Genomic DNA, 16,148 nt, shown 5'->3' on the forward strand with positions numbered 1-16,148 from the left:
TATAGGGGTATCGGAGAGTTGAAAATAAATATTCCTCTGGCAGCCCTGGGGCAGGTTTGGGTGAGGGGTGACAGGGAGGAGAGCCTGAAACCAGGATAAATGGAATCACAGAACGGTCTGGGTTGGATGGGACCCTAAACTCATCCAGTTCCATGGGCAGGGACGCCTCCCACTACCCCGGGCTGCGCCAGCCTGGCTTTGGACACTTCCAGGGATCCAGAGGCATCTCCGGGTGCCCTATAAATGATAACCCCCCCCCCCTTCTGCTGCCACTGCCCAGCGCCAGCAGGGAATTTTAGGGAAGCACAGGGTGCCAAGTTGGTGCCAGCTCTGTGCGTTCACTTCCCCCGTGCCTTGTGCTTGCCCAGCTGGGGTTGGGGGGTTCAGCCGTGCAGGGATGCTCCTTGGGGCACCTGAGGCTCTTCCCGGCCCCATCCCGCCTGCTCCATCCCCGCAGCAGCAGCTGCCAGCGAGCACAGCGTGCCTGAGAGCAGCTCTTGGTGCCTGGGAAGGGAATTCCTGCCCTTAATTTGCGATAAAACATCCAGAGGAAGGATCCCGAGGCAGCCTCGTTAGTCACCTACAACTTGAACTCCTGTTTAAATCGGGGTTTTTTAGCCTTGTGGTGACTTTGATCTGTGCTCACATCAAAGCAGGTGAGTCCTCGTTACACAGTGACTTTTTAGTGTCTGCAGGCAAACAAGAGAGCTCCAGACTGATTTTTAACAGGGCCACGCGCTCCCAACAGGCATCCAAAAGCAGGATTTATTTCATTTCCCAAACCAGTGCTTCGATGCAGCACGAACTCCCAGGCAGTGGGAAGCTCCTGCTCTCCAGAGCAGGAATTCTTGCTCCTCCCGCATTATTCTGACTCTGTTCCTCCACCAGGCCGCTCTGAGCGGAGCTGTGGCGTGTGACGGATGCTGGCTGGGTCCAACAGTGACAGATGAACGCTGAAACTGTGAAAATTTTTGCAGCCGAAGCAAAACTGGCAAAGCTGGCCCGGGGCCAGCTCCACCGCAATGTTTACAGCCCTCCCCGGCACTTCCAGTCACGCAGAGCAAAGATCATCCCTGATTTTATTGACCTGTGCCACCCTCAACTCTCAGAAACCCTTTTTTATTTTATTCCCCCCTCTGCCCTCACCACCCTTTTAAGCGGGAAGGAAAATCCCTCTGCTCTGGTTCCTGTGAAGGAGCACAGCTGCACAAAGTGCTGGCTGCTTTCATCTCCAAACTTTGCTTTTCTGACATAAAAAGTGAGGATTCACCTCTTGTATCTCCTCATCCCCTCTTCAAAATGTTTTCTTATCTCCACGAGCACCTCTTGTATCACAGGACAGATATGGAGCACAACTGAAATTCACACTGCAAAGGAAAATGAGGCTTTTTTTTTCCTTTTTAAAGGAAAGAAAAGAAAAGGTCTCTGCTGGCTGCAAAGGTGAGGGACAAAGGAGCAGAAGTGCTGACCACAGTGAGCCTGTGCTCTGAGCAGGATCTGTCCCAAGGTCCCTCTGCTCCGTTCCCTTGGAGGAATGAGAAGGGAGCTCCCCACTCCTGGGCAGTTCTACAGCCTTTGTGAGCACAGTAAATACTCATTAAACTGGGCAAAGGGATGGCCCTGGCCATCAGTCATCACTGATAATCCAGCTGGGGGGACTTTGTGCCAGGCAGAGATGTGTGGAGAGGGGGCCGGGCACAGCTGCCCAAGGTGTGGCTGTGCCCTTTGCTCTTGGCAGTGCTCAAAGGTCTGCAAAGAGCCCCAAATAAGATTTCCCTAATGCTCCTATCCATTAATAACCTGTAGCTACTGGGCTTCTCTGCTGCTGTGGAATTGTAGAATCGTTTAGGTTGGGAAATCCATGGAGTCCAACCATTCCTGGCACCGCCAAGGCCACCACTGCCCCATGCCCCCAAGTGCCACATCCCCAGGGCTGTTCAATCCCCGCAGGGATGGGGACTCCAGCACTGTGTTCTGGGGGTTTTGGCCACAAGGGCAGTTCCTGGCATGACCAGGAGCCTCCAGACCTGCAGGAGATCCCTGAGCAGAGAAAGGAGAAGATGGAGCACCAGCACCTCTGTGACCATTTCTGCTGATCCCAAGGGATCCTGGTGTTTGCACTCTTCCTGTCCCTCGAGATCCCAAATCCCACACAACTCAAACGATGTCTTTGATCTTGCTGCCCAGGCCTGAAGGCAGCTGAAACTGAAAGAGGCTTTGGTGTCCTCACAACAATTTGGGAATTGAGCTGCGCACACAGTTCAGAGCAAACAGAAATCTGCTGTCCACGTGAATCCTCCTGCACACCCCCTTTTCCAAGGTGTCCTTAAAACAGGATAACATCCTTTGGTGCATTTTCAATGGGTCTTTCTTGCTCTTTCTTCTTGGAATATCTGGCGTGGTCATAGAAATAGATGATGATGAGAGAAGCAATGTTCAGGAAAAGGATGAGCAGCATGATCCAGTAGGAATATCCGTAGTTGTGTTTGGATCCAAGGTGTGTCTGCGAAGAGGTGGAACATCCCTGGGCCAGTTCTTGAGACAGGCTGTTTCCTTGGACATTCACAGGGAAAAGAATCATGGCTATGAGGGTGAGGACTCCTAGAAAATAGAGATACAAAATTATATTTTTATAGAAAATATAACATTTTAGAGGAGAAACTGTAATGTTATGTAGTGACTTACAGTCTGCTTTAATCCTTGTCCTAATCCAGGTATTTTAATCAATTTATCTAATATTTATCATTAATAAACTATGGGGGCATTTAAAGAATTTTTGCCCCACCCAATAGTATCTGCCAGGTGTTTTGATACAGGCAAAGATATAATTGAAAATGATTAGATTCTCACTGATTATTCTTAGATAAGGCCGCTTAATTCAACTCTTTTTCACTGAATTTAGGGCTGAGCAGTATTGTGTATTCACCCCTTTGGTGATTTGTCAATGCCTGTTTGATACGAGCCCAAATCCATGGATGGGCAGTCTCACAGCTGGATAAAATATCACAGCTGGATAAATATCACAGCTGGATAAAGCCCTGAGCAGCCTGGTCTGTGCTCAGGGGTGGCCCAAGATCTTAAACTTGGAGGCCTCCTGTTCTTTACAGCTTGAATTATCGTATCAGTCTGGCATGAGCCAAAATGTGATGTCTTATTAGGTCTGTCTCTATTTCTTACAGCCTCCCAAATGTAAAAGGAGTTCAGTTGCTTTGACATTTAACTCAATATTGCTCTTACATCTCTGCTTTCCTTGTGCCAACAGAGCTGTAATCTCTGAACTCTGGTGGAACAATTCCATTCCTTCTCTCCAGGCACCTCATCCCACCCCAGCTCACGCTGAAACAGCTTCATTTTTTATTCAGGAGGACGCTGTAGGAGGATTAGGAGCCTCCAAGATGACCTCCCCCATTAAATGATGCGTGATTTCCCATAAAAATACACCCACAGCAAAATGAACTTCCAGGTCACAGCACTTGCAGGGCTGTTAAAAGTAACCACAACCCTCAGCCAACATGAGAATTTTATTTTCTCCCCAATATTTATTTTGGTCCTTTCATTTCAGTCAGAGCTTGCAGGTTCAGGGTGCTGGGCTCAGAAAAAACCCTCTCATGTGATGAGACAATGATCTACCTGTCTCAGAAGTGAGTAATTGTCTAATTTAGCTTTTGTTCACTTTTCTTACTGCGTTTCACAGCCGCTTCAGCATCTGTGTTAAAAATGGGTGATTTTCACGCCTCACCTGTACTTGCTATAATTAAGATTATCTGCACTGTTCCCTTCCCACCGAGGGCTGGCTGTGTCCCCAGGACAGCGTGGTGCTGCTGGGGACACTTCTTCCCTGGACCTGAAGAGCTTTTGAGGGACAAAATACCTGTGCTGAAGTGCTCTCTAATCAGATGTCTTAAAAGGAAATTATTCAAGTGCAAACCTATTATTAGAGGAACACCTAATCCTCTCGAGACTAATCGAGTGTGAGATCTGTGGTCGTGGCCAGAGCAGCACAGGGAGGGTTGGGAGCAGCCGGGCTCAATCCAAGCAAGAACGTGGGGTTCTTGGACAGGTTCCCAGCTCTAATGACTCAGCATCCCCACCAATTGTTTTTCATGCTTAGGGAATGTTTAAACTTATTTTCACCTGTGACTTTTTGGCTTTTTTAAAGACTGAAATAATTTTTGCCACGGCTCACTCCTCCAAGCTGCTGCCTCCCTATAAATACTATTATATGAATATTGTTTTATTGTTATATAACATATTTTACTGGTATTTCAAAGATGCTTTTCAGGTGTCCCAGCAGGCACAGTTACAAAGGAAACCCACAGAACAGAATGCGTTTCCAAGTGTTCCCTTTCGCAGCTATTCCTTAATCCCGGTATCCACGGGAACACGCGCTACTCACCGCACACGGAATTCCAGGTGTAGACTCCGACGGGTCCCAGGAATGTCTGGTAGGGGTTGCTGACAGCGTTGGTGCAGGTGAAGCCAGAGCTGAGCAGGGAGCTCAGCAGAGCCAGCACCAGCACCACGATGATGGCAACGTTCAGGCTCCTGCTCCTGGCGCTGCTCAGGGCGTCTGCGACTGAAACACAGCGGGGTCAGGGGACAGGGACAGCAGGAAAGGACACGGCCCCAGCTTGTGCCAGAGGGGGTTCGAGTGGAGATGTGGGAAGGTTTGCTCACAGAAAAAGGGTGGTCAAGCATTGACCAGGGAGTCACCATCCCTGGAAGTGTTCTAAAGTGGCTGTGGCGCCTGGGGACATGGTTTAGTGATTAAAGGTTGGACTCAGTTATCTTGGAGAGCTTTTCCTATGTGAATATTCCATGATTCTGTGACAACCTGCCCTGCCCAGCCAGGTGGGCTCAGCCCATGTTATGACCTCCTGCCAGGGCTGTAATTAAAAGCTAATGAGCAGAGGTCTGGCTGATCTGTAGGGATGGGGATGAAGAAAGAGCAGGAGGATTGGACACAGCAATGAATCCAAACCGAAACATGGGGTGAAGGAATGTGGGGCTGAAATAAATTCTTGTCTGCTAATTCTGCAGGTTAGTGGGTAGTAAACTTCTGTCCTTAATACTTCTGTAGATATTTCCTCTGGATGTGGCCAGACAGGAATTTTCTGCCTAAAGTGGATCAGAAATCTGGGTGTTCCTCTGCCAGTGTCTGGTAACCTCCACAAATGCCTATTTAAAACCCTGCTCCAATGTAAAACTCTGCTGCAGTTGTATTTCCTTTCGATATAGCAGCAGTCCCTCACGTGCAATAAATTTCACGGGGAAATCCTTCCCAAAGTGCATTAAAGCTGCTGCCTGGACGGGTCAGCTGCATTTGCAGGGCAAATAAATCTGAGCGTGGTCATCCAGCGGCAGATGAGGGTGGTTGAGCTCATCTCCTGACTGGATCTGTCTGCATGCCCTGCAGGAAAAGCTTGCTGGAGGCAGGACTGGTACCTTCTTTTAAAATAAAGGAGCAGCTCCTGCTGTTTTCCCACCAGGACAGGACGGGGTTCGTGGAGGGTTTGGCTCCCACAGGGCTGAGCTTTGTGGGCACATGGCCCTGACCCCACATCCTGCTCCCTCTCCTTTTTCCACAGCTTATTCCCAGATCATTCCCTGCTGTAGCTCCCGGCCACATGTCCATGGCTCTTGTGGTCAAACCCTTCAGAACTGTCACCAATTTTTGCCTAAATCCTCCCAGTTACTCGACAAGTTGCTGATAACCAGAGACTCAACCCCAAATGCAATAGCCTCAAAGTGTATTTTGTGGAGGTGAATTCTTTTCCTCCTCTCAATTTAAAGACTGAAAAGGCAGCTATAATGTGCCTGTGGCTGCTTTATGTTGCAACAAATACAAGGACAATGTTTTGGAGCTCTCTGTTCAAATAGAGGTTGTGAGAGACAGATTTCTGTAGGAAAATTCCCTTTCTGTGCTGCTCTTGATACGGAGCCATTATTGCAAAATATTCAGGTAGTGCATAAGTGGCAGAAGTCACAGCAGAAGGAAAAAAAAAAGGAGTAAAAACCCATAAAGAGGAATAAATATAATAAAAAGAGCTGTTGGAAAGGAACGGAAAGGAGAATTCCTCTCACATTTTATCTAATACTGCAGTACAAGTTAATTTCTGCTCGAGGCAGCAGCAGGTGAGGATGTGTTATGGAAATCAGTTGTAAATTTAAGCAATTTTCCTGAAAGAAAAGGAAAGGAGGGCATCCAGGGGATATCATTCAATGAAATGGAAGTGAGCAGCTTGTACCCTGTGCTCAGGCTGAAGCAGCCTCGCAGCCTTACAACCTGTGATCTATTTCTTGCAGAAGAAATAAGTCTGGAGCCAAATCAGACAGGCTTGTGTAATTTCCCTCTGGCAGCCTCACTTAATTTTATCGCTCAGAACATCTCCACAACTGCCTGGCTACACCTCTCACACCCCCTAATTGATCTTGTTTATGTCTGACACGGAGCTGCAGTTTAGGGGATGGCATCTTGTCAGCCTCCAGCTGTTGTAGCCGTGTCTGCAACAGCACAAGGCTGAGGGCTTTAAAGAAAATGCTCTTTTCATGGCAACTGATGGGGTTTTATCCCTAACTAAAGCAGCCTGTGCAGACGGAAGGAGTCTCCAGCAGCTGATCTGTTTGAGTGGGATCAGCTGTAACCTGCAGCTGGATAACCTCTGGATCTGTGCAGAACAACCTCATCCTAGAATGAAAACAGGGCCTGCCCAGGTCTCTCCTTAATTTCCTGTATCTTCTTTTGGTTTTCATCCTTAATTCTTACGTGTTTGGGTAGAATTTCCCAGACTTTACTGAGCTTAGTCAGCCTTCCCAGCAGCTTTTACAGCTCCACAATCACCCATGACACATCAGGAATTAAGGACTGAAAAAAGCCCAAACAAGCAAAAAATCCCAAGGAGAGCTCAACAGAGCTTCGAAATTTACAGGAGATCCCTGGAAACTGATGAGAACATGAATGAATTCCAGCATCTGTTGTCATGTATTTTAGAAAGTGAAACGATTCCTCTGTGCTGTGGTAAATTTGAAAGTCCTCCTTGGGTGTTGTTGGCCTTGCTGGCTGCCAGCTGTTGGATAATCCTGACCTTCTGGACTCTCTGGGCGTGGCTCTTCCTGAGCCTGGCTCAAGCTCTACCTGTTTGGCTTGGACCAGTCAAAGCTGTGACCAAACCCTCTGACAGAGCATTTTATTCATAGGTGGTTCCTCTCTAAGACAAACCACTCAAACAGCTCAGGGAGGCTCTGAGGACTCTGGTTATTAAATAACTTTTGCATTCTGGCTGCCTGTTCATCCCCAGGGCCTGGGAAGTGGCTGCAGTGATTTATTGCTCCGTTAAGGCTGGGAAAGAGCCACCCTGGCTGGGCACTCCATGCACAGGGCATGGCAGGAATTATATTCAAAGTCTTTCATCTTTGTGCTTGGAAATTTCTTTTAATGTTGTGGTTTCTGGAAAAAACAAGTTGGTTTTTTTGTAAAGGCTGTTGATGATCTGCTTTGGAATAGTCATTGATAAAAGCCAACCTGGGCTGCTGCTAAAAATAATCCTCAAGTTCTTGACTCTGATTTACCCTTCTGGGATTGTCCTTCTTTTCCCACACCCAAACGTGACAATGCTATTTGAGAAACGCACATGGGGTGCACAGCAGAGCCCCCAGCCAGGGCAGAGCTGGTTTTAAATCAAATACCAAATTAAATCATGCTGAGATTTAAAAGCATGTTTAGAACTCCTCTTGCTGGTGTCTGAAATGTCAGAGTGCAGAAAGCTCAGCACTTTGTTCCTCCATAGCACTGGAAATCCGTTTATTTAAGGATATCAGCAAAGGAAACGCTTCTCCTGCCTTAGGAGGACAGGAATATAAATGAGTATGAACATAAAGATAGAATGTATGGAATTCTAGGAAGCATGTTTCCTATTTCAAATATATATGGAATAGAATGATAGAACAGACTGGTTTGGGCTGGAAGGGACATTAAAGAACGTCTCATTCCACCCCTGCCATGGGCAGGGACACCTCCCACTGTCCCAGGCTGCTCCCAGCCCCAATGTCCAGCCTGGCCTTGGGCACTGCCAGGGATCCAGGGGCAGCCCCAGCTGCTCTGGGCACCCTGTGCCAGGGCCTGCCCACCCTCCCAGGGAAGGATTTCTTCAGTAAATAATATTTAATGTAAACACGATAATCATGCCTAGTACAGAGCCTAAGAATTAATTTAAAGTCGGTTCTTCTCATTCTGGATACCTGCCCGACAGAACTAATGAGGGATGTGGGCAAACCCATATTTAGATTATTCACAAAGCCCCAGTTTCCTTCAGCAGCTGTGGAAAGAAACTCACAGCTCCTGACGCTCACTTTATTCATCCCTAAATTACTGATAGGTGAGAGTTGAGATAGCTTTTTGTAAGTGTTCTCTCAACACTTGGAAAGTGATAAGCACAAAACCCCAAATCCAGTGAGGGAAAACCCAACACCACCAACGCAAACCATGCAGAGAACTGAAACCCTTCACTGACAGCAGAGTGTTGTGAGTCCCTTTCAGTAATTCTAATTAAAATCGATCACAACACCCAGGCCCTGGGACTGGGCTGTGGGAGCTGCTGTGCAGACAAAGGCAGGGCACAAACCCTGGACTGCAGCCAGCCTGGATCCTCCTCTGCCATCAGCTCTCCAGGGCAGGATTCCACATTTCCCACGGAGCCCCATTAAAATCAGCCAGAGCTGCCCACGTGGCTCAAGGCTTGGGGCTTCAGCCAGCTGCCATGGGCAGCTATAACCACGTATAAATTAGTTTGTTTATTATTGACTCTTCTAAAAATCACGTTCATTGTTCTGCTGTGACTGTAGTGAAGTAAGATTGAATGATTTGCGACTCTGTACTTGTTACGTAACAATCCCCATCCATGCTCCACCTTTTGCTGGGAATGCTGCTGTGCTCAGGGTTTCGTGAGAACATAAATGTCATGGTGGGGACAGGTTTGTGTAACACAGCTCTGCCACCGTGGGAATTCAGGTGTTTCTGCAGGTGCAATGCCAGGAATAAATGAAGCTGGGGAAGAGCTGGGAAGCAGCTGGAGGTTTAGATCTGCTGTGCTGGGACATATCACAACAGCCTACCAAAATGAAAATATTTCTTGAAACATCTTAAAATCCCAGACTTGTTTGGGTTGGAAGGGACCTTAAAGCCCACCCAGTGCCACCCCTGCCATGGCAGGGACACCTCCCACTGTCCCAGGCTGCTCCCAGCCCCAATGTCCAGCCTGGCCTTGGGCACTGCCAGGGATCCAGGGGCAGCCCCAGCTGCTCTGGGCACCCTGTGCCAGTCCTTATTTAAATCCATATGTCATATTTCAAAATTACTTGACCTACTCATGTTTTTGGTAGCTTTCTTTCGAGTGGCTTTTCTCCCTTTCCTGTGTGTCACCAGCATTATTTCTCTGAACTTGATGAGGCAGCAAGGCAGATAAAATAAGTGCAAACCCTTGATCCTGGCAGCAGCTTTCAGGTTCATCTACCTCTGGGTGTTGTTTTGTGTGTTTTATTCTTTTTCCTGCAGCAGCCTTAAAACCTTTCTCTATCAAAATGGTGCTAATTTAGTAGTAGGTGGCAAAATGTTTGAAGTCAGACAATAAATTAACATAATGAAATTTAAGAAAAAACCAACCTGGAAGGTCAATTAGGTTTGTAAATCCCTTAATAAAGTGCTGAGTGCTGCTTTTCTGTTCCTCACCAAACTTGTGAAAATTGAAGTCAGTTTGACAGAAAGTTCCCATTTTGTGGTTTTTCCCTCATTCCAAGGTGAAGGCCAAGATCACAGGTGATAAGCTGGTATTGTCAGGAATGCTGCAGCATTTCTGTGCCTTTTGGGGGGCCTTATTTTATAGCACTTGGATCCCCAGACTGTTCTGTGGCTATTCTTGTTCTCACTTAAAGTATTGTACTTACAGGTGAATACGGGATGGATACGTCCGTCAGCAGCACGAGCAAGGAGATCTTAGGTTTGGATTGGATATTGGGAAGGAATTCCTCCCTGTGAGAGTGGTGAAGCCCTGGAATGGGTTTCCCAGGGAGCCTGTGGCTGCCCCTGGATCCCTGGAAGTGTCTAAGGCCAGCTTGGACAGGGTCCTGAGATAGTGGAAAGTGTCCCTGCCCATGGCAGGGCTGGAATGGGATGAGTTTTAAGGTCTTTCCAACCCAGAGCAGTCTGTGATCCTCTGATCCACTTCCAGGTGTGCCAGCACTCACCTTGGAATGTTTTTTCGGACACCAGGAGTCCTGCATCCACGAACTGCTCACAGGTGCCACTGAAGAGGCCGTACGTGAGGCTGACGGTGACGGTGGAGTTGGTGCGGGAGAACCGAACGTCGCTGCTCACCCACTGCGGGGTCGCCAGCACCACACAGATCACCACGAAGGAGCTCACACAGGTACAGAAAGCACAGGCAAACATGGATGTTTTCCTCCTGGATGGCATCTTTCCACGGATTTTTCCCCCAGTTCAGAGGATTTTGGTCCCTTTAGTCCGGTTTACCATGAGGGTGATTCCTCCTCGGTGCTGTCCGTGCTCTGTGCGAGCACAGAGTCATCCTGGTAAACTTTAAGCAAACAGCAGTAAAAATGTAAAATAATTGAACTTTGCTCTGGGGAAAAGGTGTTGCCATGGAGACAACCAAAGCAGCCTGGCAAAGGCCAAAGGAATTGTCCATGGATGATTTATGGTCCTTGCCAAAGCGTCGCTTCCCAGATCGCCGCTCTGGGTTCATCCAGAGCCTGGAGCTGGCACCTTCCCAGCTCACCTCGCTCCTCCTGGGAGAGTTCTGATTTGTTGCTTTTTCCTCTTAAAATCCTGATAGCTGGGCTGGAAAGAATTTTTGTTAAATCTGTGCCTAATGTTTTATGGTAAAGAGTTGTAAAATGTTCTTTCTCTGTTCAAATTCCCAGCTTGCCTAAGAGCTACCCAACCATCCCTTTGGGAAACGTGTTAAATTCTTTAAATTTGGGAAAACACTGGGTTGCTCTTGGGTTTTGGTGGGGTAGGGAGGTTCTGTCTACTGTCAATGGGTTATTTTCTAGAAAGAGCTCTAATTCCTAATCAAATTCCACTTATTTTCACAGAATAACTCCTTCCCTTTCTCTTTCTGTCAGGGAGGAAACAAATACCTTGAGCAGGCCTTCATTTCAGGGAAGCAGTGGATATGTAAAGGGAGAAATCCTGAAACAAATCTATTCTATTTTTTTTTAACTCCAGCTGACCTAAACAACAACAAAACCCAGTAAAATGATGGTATCAGACAGAACTTTCATTGCTTAATGAAAAGACTGAAACCAAATTTCTAGAATTTGAGATAAACCCAGTCCCCCTTTTTTTGGGCTGAAACCAGGAACATAAATTAATAATTTATTGCCAGGGTAAAGTAATAAAGATTCCATCAGCTTTTATTTCTATTAATTATAATGTCATTATCCCACTTTATACTGGATCCCTGCTCTTGGATCATCCAGAGCTTTTTAATTAACCTTTAGGGAACAATCTGCTTCAACAGTGCTGCTACATCAACCTGTGGAGTTCTCGTCCTGAAGCTTCCCTGCTTTGTCCTGTGAGGACACGGAGAGATTGCTGAATTTTTTATGGATTTGAAGTGCAAGAAATTTTTGGGAGGAGAAAATACCTGTTCTGCAAAGCAGGGTTATTGTACTGAGATTTTTCTGGTTTGTGATTTTTTTGATCCCAAACTTTTAAGCAGTAATTAGGTTTTATATTATATATGATATATATTATATTATATTATATTTTTGATAATATTTTATTTCTGGTCTTTTACATAATATAGCCTTGATTTTTATTTCATTTTTCAAACTATTTGAGATTTCGATGCTATTTTTGAGGTCATTATTTATAGGAATAAATAAATCTAATTTTTTTAGAAGTATTTAAGCTTCATTCCTACAGAATCTAAATGCTTCATTAACATAGTGCCAGTCAGTCAGGATTTGATTTAAACTTGAGGAATAAAAGGGAATTTCTTACCCTGCCTAAAGTAATAAGAAACCTGCCTCACCTTCTGATCTGTACCCAGTTAAACTTTAACCCCAGAAATACGGCAAGGCTTTGTTAGGCTGAGCCACCTCTCCAGGTTCATTGATCCACCAGCTCTATTCTCCAAAGGACATAGTCCAAGACTTTACAATCCAAGGATATTTTCTAATAAACTGAGCTAAAAGCTGCCCTCCTGCCATCAGCTGGGCCACTTGTCCCCTGTGAAATATGGTTTAAAAAAATCAATATTTAAGAAGTGATGTTTGTCTCGGTAAAAATTTCCAGGGCACTATTTTTCAGCTCCTTCAATTTTGATGAATTGAGCACCCACCCCTAACAGCCACTCAGAGCATGGTGAACAGCCTGGAGTTCCCTTCCTTGCAATCTGACTCAATTATATTCAGTTTTTGGTGACTCAGCTCGACGTGTTATGGCTCAAATCATTGGAACTCTCTTGTGGCTCAGGGAATTGCTCTGTAAATGAGACCATCATTTGCTTTTTTCTTGCCTGTCACCTTGAGGTTTATTCTCTGCCTAAGCTACGATTCCTTGTCTTTTTTCCCTCACAGCTACCTGTAAAAACATCATAAAACCTGGAATTAAAGCTGTAGCTTGACAGGACACACCTCATCACTTGAGAGAAAGGAGAAGAGATTGCTTTCCTCTGACTCAGAGAAAATATCTCCTGATCAGCACCTTATCAACTCTGCCCCCACGGATCCTGACTCAGCCCTGCACAGCAATAGAAGAGAAAAATCAGATTAATTTGTTATGAACCAGAGGAGCAGCAGAGAGAGCTGGAATCCTTTGCTACATAAAATTACCCATCATTTTTAAGGATTGGTTTTATGTGAGTATTTCAATTCTGTTTAAGTCAGTTTGCTTTAAGCAACCAGGAATGTAAAAATACAAAAGGAAAACCTTTAAACTCAAACATCTCACGCACATCTATTTTTTAATGTTGCAAACACATTCTTACATGTGAAAGGAACAAATCCCATGGTGGTTTGATGCCCACAGCTGCAGAAGGATCAGAGATGAGGGAGGAATTCTTCCCCGTGAGGGTGCCCAGAGCAGCTGTGGATGCCTCTGGATCCCTGGAAGTGTCCAAAGCCAGGTTGGAGCACCCTGGGATAGTGGAAGGTGTCCCTGCCCAAGACAGGGAAGGGTTTTAAGGTCCTTTCCAACCCAAACCATTCTGGGATTCTGGGACGCTCTCCCGAGGGATGCCAGCAGGGCAGGATCCAAGGTTTGGCTCTCAGGTCAATGCTCTCAGCTGTGCTCAGCAGTAGCCAGGGAAATTCAAGGTGAAGCCACTGCAAATTATTCTCAGTTCTGCTGCAGCTGCAATACTTCACTGCCGGTGGTTTTAAAATTCTGTGTTCTGTTTAAATATTTAATTTCAAACCAACTGAGTGCTGGCAAGGTGACTTGGCAGGAAGTGCTGCTGATATTTGGGATTTTCCTTGGGCCTGACCTTCGTGGTGCATCCCTGGGTCTCCCACAAAGCCTTGACATCCTTTTTAATTTCCATTTTCGATGTCTGATTGCAGAGGAGCTCAGCTGCTTCAGCCTTCAGCTCCAGAAAGACTCAAAAAACTTCCAGGGTGTGCAGGATTGGTCCATGGATTCCATGTAGGACCAAGCCACGTGTTACCCATGTTGCCTCTCCCTCTTCTATGATGGATAAATCAGAATTAAAGCAAATTACAGAATAGTAAGAACGACATCCAGGTTTTTTCCTCTGGCACTTTGCAGCCAGCATTCCGATGGAAACACGGATTTGTTTGTGCCTTTTGGACTGGGAGAGGGAAATGGGATAAAGGATCATAGGTTTTATCGGAGCTGGAGTTGAGAAATGTGAAGCTGAACTGATCTGCAAATGATAGCAACAACTCCTTGGAAAACTGGGAGAGGGGTGTGAGCACAATGTTTATGGATCCCTGCCCACTGCTGCTGTGGGGTGGATTTGCACAATTCCATCTTCTGATTTCTTCTTTCGCTCTGACCTTTCTTTTTCACGGTACTTTTGAAAGACAAAGCAAACACATTGGAAATTTTCCTCAGATTTCTTCCCAGGAAATGCCAGAACTTCCCAGCTGAGAGCTCCATCACGGGATAATTGTGGATGTCTGAGCTCTGGCATTGGAGTGGGATCACACTGGAATCTTGTATCCCAGACAGGTGGAATATTGTCACCAGCCCCTTGGAGCTCCATCCTGTCACCCCAGCAGCCAGCAGGAACGGGGAAAAAAATAGGGAAAAAACCCAGGAGAATTTCCAGCTGGGAATTAAAATAAATGGAAGATCCCAAAGCCACCAGGCTGGAATCAGCACAAATGTGCAAAATCCTGGTTTAAAATCATTGTTGCTGCCAGGGCATCCCTCGGATCTGCACCAGAGTGAGTTGTGTCCACTCTGGATTCTTTGGACAAAGGCCTGGAGTGCCAGGAAAAGGGGGAATGGCTTCCCACTGCCAGGTTAGCCGGGATATTGGGAAGTGGGAACACCCCTTGCACACATGGCAGCTGCAGGGACAGCCCCCAAATTGCCTTTTCTCCAAGATGCTGGGATTAATAAATTATCCAGCATTAAGTTTTGATGGGAAATGAATCCTTCCATGGGCAAGTTTATCGTCTGCAACGTCTCATAGGGCACCCACCCTGGCAGGGGAAGGGGAGCAGCAGCTCCCTGAGCATCTGACTCCCTGATTGTCCTGTTTCTCCCCACTTTCAAGCTGTAAAATCGTTGGTGGGAATGTTTGCAGGCCATTGTGGCAAAATAAGGAGTTTTAAAATGAAATTTTTAAACTATTGATCTATTTTCCATTTTTCTTTTCACTCCAAAAGTCATGCTCTGTAGTTACCAAAAACAACAGAGCTCCACTAAAGCCTCTAAGATCTCTCAGGGTGTCTTTTCTCCACACCCTAAAAGATGACACAACTTTAAAATGACGTGTTTTGGTGTTAAAAGGCGGATTTCCTTTAGGACTGAATAGTGAAATTGAATGGTCAAGTGCAGTTCAGTGAAGAATGACGGGGCAAAGAAAACTCCTGGCATTTTAAGAAACAGAAAAGACAGCCCTTGCAATATTTTCATTTTAATAAAACGTGGCTTTGAAGCTGCTTAAGGTGTGGAGTGTTTAAAACAACGCCTTGAGGTGGAGAAGGAGAGAAGAGCAGGCAGGGCAGGCTTTCCTTTATTGCAATTTCTGTAACAATTATAACGAGATGTAGGCTTGAACACTTCAGTCTGTTCCTACAGACTCCTAATTTCAGATTCTGAATGGAAAAACCTTCTACAAATACCCCTTTGGAGTCATTAAATTAACTACTGCTGGAATATTGCACAGCCTCACGCTTTTGCCCAATTATTCCTACTTTGAAGAGCTTTCCCTGCATTTTCAGGCTGTGTTTACAGCCACAGAAATCATGGGGCTGTGCCAGTTTTTTGCTGTCCTGCCTCTGATTTCCCAATTTTTTCAGGACATTTAAAATCTGTAGTCCAGTAAAGAGACAGGTCTATTGTGTTGGAACACCAAAATAAAATGCTGATGTTCAAATATTACCTCTTTCCTACCATTTATTCCCTGAGCCTGCCCAATTATTCCTACTTGGAAGAGTTTTCCCTGTATTTTCAGGCTGGGATGTGTTTACAGCCACAGATATCACAGGTCTGTGCCAGTTTTTTGCTGTCCTGCCTCTGATTTCCTGATTTCTTCAGGACATTTCTGATTTTTATTCCAGAATATCAGCACCGAAGTCAACCTACCGTGCTGCTGCCAAGGGAATCATGTTGGAATACCCCAAATTAAATGTTGCCGTTCAAATATTGCCTTTTTCCTGTCATTTATCCCCTGAGCTTGAAGCAGAGGAGATGCCTCTCTGTAGCAGAGATCAGCAGAGTGCCTAGAATTGCTCAAGGTGAAGTTCCCACCACTTCTGCTGGAATCTCATTCCTTCCATGCTGCAAAGGGGGGGATGCAGGGGCTGGGGCCAGCCAGGAGCTGTGGGGGGCCCTGCAGCATCTCTGGGAAGTTGGAAGCGAGGGGGTAACGGCTGCCAAAGAGCTGCCACTGCTGAGAGGGTTTTGATTTGCAATGGAAAGAGAGGAAAAG

General features: G+C 46.1%; 1 protein-coding gene across 1 annotated transcript; it reads right to left on the reverse strand.

Moving 5' to 3' along the window:
- Positions 1–2,326: 2,326 nt before the first annotated feature.
- CLRN3 (clarin 3) lies at positions 2,327–10,468 on the reverse strand (the record flags this gene model as incomplete). Its single annotated transcript, XM_082285696.1, has 3 exons — positions 2,327–2,601; positions 4,397–4,576; positions 10,240–10,468. The coding sequence occupies 3 exons, from the start codon at positions 10,466–10,468 to the stop codon at positions 2,327–2,329; spliced, it is 684 nt and encodes a 227-aa protein (XP_082141822.1).
- Between the last annotated feature and the right edge of the window lie 5,680 nt (positions 10,469–16,148).

The sequence above is a fragment of the Coloeus monedula genome, assembly GCF_965178545.1.
Source record: "Coloeus monedula genome assembly, chromosome: 8".
In the NCBI taxonomy this organism is placed as follows: Eukaryota; Metazoa; Chordata; class Aves; order Passeriformes; family Corvidae; genus Coloeus; species Coloeus monedula.